This window comes from Coenobita brevimanus, chromosome 69, assembly GCF_032717465.1.
Source record: "Coenobita brevimanus isolate Jiangsu-jjx chromosome 69, ASM3271746v2, whole genome shotgun sequence".
NCBI lineage: Eukaryota > Metazoa > Arthropoda > Malacostraca > Decapoda > Coenobitidae > Coenobita > Coenobita brevimanus.
This window is the reverse complement of record NC_137022.1, coordinates 29,394,415-29,401,914: the sequence shown is the minus strand read 5'-3', so window position 1 is coordinate 29,401,914 and position 7,500 is coordinate 29,394,415. Positions and strand designations below refer to the sequence as shown.

Below are 7,500 nucleotides of genomic sequence, written 5' to 3'. Positions count from 1 at the left end.
TCCATCTCTCTCTCTCTCCATTCTCTTCTTCTCTCCATGTCTTTTATTTCCTCTTTTTCTGCTTCTCTCACTTATTTCTCTTTATTTTCTTTTTGTTTTATGCTCTTATTTCTCTCTATTTTACTCTCTTTTCTCTGTTTGATTCTCTTATTTCTAATTTTTATTATTTGTTATTTTATTCTCTTTTTGCTCTTTATTATTTCTCTTTATTTTCTTTGTTCTTGTTCTCTATTTTATTTTATTCTGTTTCTGTTTTATTTCTATTTTAGTTCTTTCTCTTAGGCTTATCTCTTTATTTTCTTCTTATTTTTCTCTTTATTCTCATGTTTCTCTTTTTATTTGATTCTCTTATTTTTCTTTTTATATTTAATTCTCATATTTCTCCTTTTATATTTTATTATTTATTTACTTTTTAGTTTTATTTTTAAAATTCTCTTATTCCTATTTTCTTATTCTTTTATTTCTCTTCTAATTTTGTTCTATTTCTCCTTTCATTTTCTTCTCATATTTCTCTTTTTTTCTCTTATTTCTCTTTTTCCTCTTATTTCTCTTTTTTTCTCTTATTTCTCTCTTTTTTCTCGTTTCTCTGTTTTCTCTTTTTTCTCTGTTTTCTCTTATTTCTCTTTTTTTCTCTTATTTCTCTTTTTTTCTCTTATTTCTCTTTTTTTCTCTTATTTCTCTTTTTTTCTCTTATTTCTCTTTTTTTCTCTTATTTCTCTTTTTTTTCTCTTATTTCTCTTTTTTTTCTCTTATTTCTCTTTTTTTTCTCTTATTTTTTCTCTTTTCTCTCTTTTTCTCTTATTTCTCTTTTTTTCTTATTTCTTTTTTTCTTATTTCTCTTTTTTTCTCTTATTTCTCTTTTTTCTCTTATTTCTCTTATTTCTCTTTTTTTCTCTTATTTCTCTTTTTTTCTCTTATTTCTCTTTTTTTCTCTTATTTCTCTTATTTCTCTTTTTTTCTCTTATTTCTCTTTTTTCTCTTTTTTTCTTATTTCTCTTTTTTTTTTATTTGATTCTTCCATTTCTGTTTATTTCATTTTCTTTTTTTCTCTGTAGTTTATTCTCTTATTTCTCTTCTCTTTATTTTCTTGATTCTCGCTGCTTTATACCTCCTTTCTGTAGTTCCCTCTGTCTTTCTTCCCGCTTTTCTTTATTTCTTTTCCACATTCTCCTTCACTTCCTATCTTACGCCTTCTCTTCCTCTTCGCCTTCTCTTCCTCTCTCTCTCTCTCTCTCTCTCTCTCTCTCTCTCTCTCTCTCTCCTTGATTCTCCCCCCCTCTTTCCTCCTCCTCCTCCTCCTCCTTCCCTCTTCTTCTTCCTCACTGTCATCATCTGCAAAGGGGACACATTTTTGCCATCATCTCTCTCTCTCTCTCCCTCTCTCTCTCTCTCTCTCTCTCTCTCTCTCTCTCTCTCTCTTTCTTCGTCTTTTCCGATTTTTCCCTCATGTTCTTCACTTTAATTCTCTTCTCATTTTTTCTGAGTTTATATAATTATCTTTTCTCTAAATATTTCTTTCTTTCCATCTGTCTCTCCATTTCCTTCTCTTATATCTTCCTTTTTTTTTTCTTCTTAATACACCTTTCCTGCTTCCTCTCCTCTCCTTCCTTCCTTCCCTCTTTCTTCCTGTGTTTCTTCGTATTTCCCTTTCCTCGTTTGTATGTCGACGTTGTCCACTCTTTTCTTCCTTCCTTCCTTACTGTCCTCTGTTCCCCCCCTTCCTTTCTACGCTCCATCCTCCTCTCATTCCTTCTTCCCTTGCCTATTCCCTACGTTCCTTCCTCCTGTCTTTTTATCCGTCCGTCCTTCCTTCCACTTTCTCTCTATGTCTTCCTTCTTTCTTCCTTCTTCCCTCTCTGTTATTCTTCCGTCCTTCCACCCTCTCGTTTATTTTTCTTTCCCTCAATTCTTTCCATCCCTTCCTCCGTCTCTCAGTCTTCCGTCCTTCCATCCTTCCTCCCTCCCTATTAGTATTCTTCCTCCCTTCCTCCCTCCCCCCCTCCCCCCCCTCCCTCCAGCAGTTCCACATCAGTAATTAGTGTCGTATGTTGACTAATGCCCCCCTCCCTCCTCCCCCACCCCTCCCCTCCCCCCATCCCCCTTCCCCTTCCCCCACCCTTACCCTTGTTATCCTACTTTCATCCTCCCCTCCTCCTCCTTCAACTCTTCCCCATCACCATTCCCCCCTCCTTCCCCATCCCCTATTCTTCTTTCACTCTCTCCCCACCACCCCTCTCCTTTCTCCCTTATCCCCATTCACCCTCTCCCTTTCCCCATCCTCCCAACCTCTCCTATTCCCATTCTTCTCACCGTCTTCCACTCCCCTTCCTCCCTTCACCCTCACCCATTCCCCATCCTCCTCCCTTCACCCTCTCCCCTTCCTTTTTATCCTCCCCTCACCTTCACCTTTTTCTTTTTTCCATAATTTTCTCTCCCCTCATCCTGTTCACCCTTACCATCACCCTGGCCCTCCCCCCAAATCCCTCCTAACCTCCACCCCCACCCAGTCAGCTATCTACAATCCCCCCCTCTCTCACCCCCTAACCCCCCACACAGCTGCCCCCATACCCCTCAGGACTCCCTTTCTCCCCTCTACATCACTCTCAGGACTCCCTTTCTCCCCTCTACATCACTCCCCTCCCCTCCCTTCACCACCCCTCATCCTCAAAACTTTCTTCAGTTCTCTCGTCTCTGCCACATTCCCTCTTCCTCCCTCCCTCCCATTCTCCTTCATCCCTCCCTCCCCTCTCTCTCTCTCTCTCTCTCTCTCTCTCTCTCTCTCTCCATCGCTACCACAACCACCAACATCAAAGCAACAGCCACCAATACCACAATCACTACCTCCAAGCAGCTACCACAACCACCACACCCACTACCCGTAACTACCACCATTAACAACCATTACCTCCATCTACCACCATCGCAGATACTTGGAACCATCGTTAACTTGAACACTACCACAACTACAACTACCGTCCCTACCACCTACAACCACTACTACCACAACTTACTACCAATATCCCTTTGAGCTCATTATTACTATCTGCAACCATTATTTCTGTTACTACTACTTGCATCATCCATCACTATAACAACAACTGCCATCACTACCATAATCAGTCACAACCTTACAACCACCACCATCCACAACAAAAATCACCGCATCATCATCTACCGACCACTACCATCATCATCACCGTCCCTACTACCACCACCACCACCATCATCATCATCATCATCATCATCATCATCATCATCATCATCATCATCATCATCACCACCACCACCACCACCACCACCACCACCTTCATCATCATCATCATCATCACCACCACCACCACCACCACCACCACCACCACCACCACCACCACATCATCATCATCATCATCATCATCATCATCATCATCATAATCAACCATCAAAGTTACAGACAAAAACTACCACACAACCACTACACCCACCTGACAACTACACCCACAACCACCACAACCGTCACTATCCACCACAACCAGCATCACCATCCACCACAATCACCACCACCACATCCACATCAAACGCAATCCACAACTACAACTATCCACTGCCTTTACAACCACAATCCATCACCTCCCACAACCACAACTATCCACTGCCTTTACAACCACAATCCATCATCATCTCCCACAACCACAATCCGCACCCACCATAATCACCATTACCATCCACCACCATCACAATACCAGCCATCACCATCCACCACACCCACCACCACCACCACAGCTACCACAGTCCACCACAATTCACGAGCAGGAGTAGCTTCGCGGTAAATGCTCTTATGGAAATGTAACTCGCGATCCAATTCCATATAGGGACGCAGTTTGGGTTTAGATCCTTCATGGTACCCATTTTATCAACCCCAGTTATAGCGTTCAGGTGATCCACTCCCATTTGGTCAAGTCTGCCATTTTGTGTCCACCGCTAGTCCATTTTCTCTCTCTCTCTCTCTCTCTCTCTCTAACTTGGCCTAAAATGTCCATCTCCCAACCATGAATGCTGAGTTAATAGCAGTAGAATAACACTTGAATGGATGTTAGTCACGAAGAAGTGCTGTGTGAACTATGTACAGCCAAGTTAATAGCACTAGATATAACACGAATTGGATGCTAGTCACGAAGAAGTGCCGTGGGAAGTGTGTAGAGCCGTACTGTTCTCTGGTGATTGTAGTGATGGTGGTTGTTGCTTTGATATTGGTGGTTGTGGTAGTGAGTAATGGTGTGTGTGTGTGTGTGTGTGTGTGTGTGTGAGAGAGAGAGAGAGAGAGAGAATCAGCTTAGCTCTGCCTTTGATGTCCCTCACTGTTGCATCACTAATCCTGTTTGGCCACTCTAAATCATATTGGTGATTGTGCAGACGCCGGATGATTGTTGGTTGTATGCACGATTGGGGGTAGATTGGAGGATTGTGGATTGTACAAGAGGTAGATTAAGGATGGCACAGATATATGGCGATTGTACAGCATGTCTTGATTAGGCTGTGATTGTTGGTTGTACAGGAACGTGATTGATTGTTGATCTTACACACGATTTGGAGTAGAGTAGGTGATTGTGGATTGTACAGGAGGTGGGTTAGTGATGGCACAGATATATGGTGATTGTTCAGCATATGTATATTAGGCTGTGATTGTCGGTTGTACAGGAACTTGATTGTACACAAGATTGGGAGTACATTAGGTGATTGGGGATTGTACAGGAGGAGGATTGGGTAATGTGTAGGCATAGTTATTGTACATACTCTTGATTGTTCTTGATTGTAAGGACGATTAGGGATTACAGAGGATTTTTTGTGGAGGAGTGTTGATTGTACCGATGATTTGTGATTTGTATCCTCATCTGTAGTTACTCATTCCAAATCCTCGCCTAATACCTAATCTCTGATCCTTGCTGGTCGTGGAATATAGTGTGCTGTGGTGTAGATGGTGTGATGTGGTGTAGTGTAGTGCGGTGTGGTGTGGTGCTGTTTGGTGTGGTGTAATGTGTGGTGCGGTGCGGTGTAATGTGGTGTGGTGCAGTGTGGTATAATGTGATGTGTGGTGTGGTGTGGTGTGGTGCGGTGCGGTGCAAGGTCGAGATTATGGCCAAAGCTTGTCTTAATTGCGGAACACACACACACACACACACACACACACACACACACACACACACACACACACACACACACACACACACACACACACACACACACACACACACACACACACACACACACACACACACACACACACACACACACACACACACACACACACACACACACACACACACACACACACACACACACACACACACACCACAACTACCACTACAGAACCCTGACACAAGTACTACCACACAATAAACTCTTTCACCCCAACCACAACAGCAACAGCAACCGAACCATTACACCACAGTCACCACACACCACAGTCAACACCATCACCACACCATACCACACTCACACTACCACCACAACCTCACAGCCATCACGATCACACCATCAGCACAGTAGAGAGAATGGATGAGGGAATATTAGACACAGTAGATGAGGACAGAAAGTGAAAAGGTGGAGTGGAGACTAATCAACTTGTAGGTACAGAGGGTAGATTAGGTATGTTAACATGGGATGACTGAGTAGAGTTTGAGTCAGGAAATAATGAAGTCTGTTTTTTTCTCTTTCCCTTTTTCCTCTTTTTGCCAGACTGGATTAACTTCCGGACTGTAGCGTCATCACTTCCGGATAATTACGAAAACTGATTAGCCTAAATCGACTAAGAGCGGGTACTGAGACAGCCTAATTTGTAAGGAGCGGAGACGAGATAAGAAGCCTGACCGTTGGCAAGTGTAAGATGTTTTGGGCAAGTAAAATCGAAGTACACTGTTAAAAAGCAAAGAAGAATTCATTACGGTGCCACAATCATAACAAGAATATAAAGGCAGGGAAGAGAAGCGAGGAGGAGTCACAGGAAGTGGAGAATATCAGGCTGTACACTGTAGGAATCGTAGAAAGTTAAGATGAAAGTTAGGTATATACAGCAAAGTCGTCGGCTGTGATAACATTTTGATAACGGAGGGCGGGTTTAGGATGGTGATAGGGGAAAAATATTGGAGAGTTTTTCTACCTTCTGCTGTTTTCCCCTCCTCCTCCTCCTTGCCTCCTTCCTCCACCTCTTCTTCCTCCTCCTCCTCCTCCTCCTGGAAAAAGGGTGTGCCTTGTCTCGATGCTGTGGAATGGGGGTAAAAAATAAAAACCCCTCCTCACCTTTGCACGGACAGAAGCCCTTGCATGCGATACGGACGGCCGCCTCGTGGATGCAGTTGTGGTAGTGGAGGCGGCAGAGGGACGAGTAGGTGCGATTATCCGACCCACACAGGAACACTGGACGAACCACGGGGCAGGATGGGCATTGTCTGTTGGATAGATAGATAGGTAGATACTAAATAGATAGATAGGTAGATACTAAATAGATAGATAGATAGGTAGATACTAAATAGATAGATAGATAGGTAGAGATAAACAGACTGATGGATAGATTTATGGACTAAAATACTAAAAAGGTAGGTGGATGGATAGATAGACAGATGGATAGACACCAAGTAAATAGATTGATGGATAGACTGACAGACTAAAATACTAAAAAGATAGATGGATGGATGGATAGATAGATAGACATACCAAGTAAATAGATTGATGGATAGATTGATGCTAGATAGGTAGATAGATAGGTAGACAGACTGATGGATAGATAGATAGATTGATAGACTAAGTAAATGCTAAAAAGATGGATGGATGGATGGATAGACAGATAGATTGATGGATAGATAGGCAGATAGATACTAGCTAATAAATGGATGGGTTGGTGGATAGATAAACTGGTGGGTAGATAGACGGATACCAGATAAATAGATGGATAGATAAACTGATGGATATAGACAGACAAAAAATAGATAGATAGGCAGATAGTAAACAGATAGGTGGATAGATAGATAGACACACTAGGTCGATAGATTGATAGATAAAAACACGTATCGTCATAGCCAATTATATACCATTATTGTCTAACAGGAACATTAACAAGCAATTCAAACTATCCGTGGTAATTTGGCGAGAGTAATAGCATTAGATAGATAGATAGATAGATAGGTGTACACTATAGTCGCGTAGATAGACTCAAGAAACATCCAATCTTGAATTTTATTATTATTAATTATTATTATTATCCTTCAGAACTCATGTACGGCAATCATAAACACACACACACCATAAAAAATAACAAACTATTATTTTAGAGAGACAGAAAGCGAGAGAGAGAGAGAGAGAGAGAGAGAGAGTGTGTGTGTGTGTGTGTGTGTGTGTGTGATAAAAAAAAACTGAACTTTGTGATGTTTTAATCGTCATTCATATTAATTCGTTCTGTCCCGTCACAAATTCAGGGTGGATGTCAAAATGATCTGAAATTTTACTTGCTGCTTTTTTGTGCTATTTTCC

General features: G+C 41.8%; 1 protein-coding gene across 1 annotated transcript in view; it reads right to left on the bottom strand.

The window, feature by feature from the left end:
* The window catches only part of Cow (Proteoglycan Cow), a 214,101-nt gene that overhangs the window by 14,622 nt on the left and 191,979 nt on the right, over positions 1–7,500 (bottom strand). Inside the window, exon 5 of the mRNA XM_080277436.1 lies at positions 6,274–6,422. Coding sequence (XP_080133562.1) covers positions 6,274–6,422 — 149 coding nt within the window. The remainder of the gene's footprint in view (positions 1–6,273; positions 6,423–7,500) is intronic.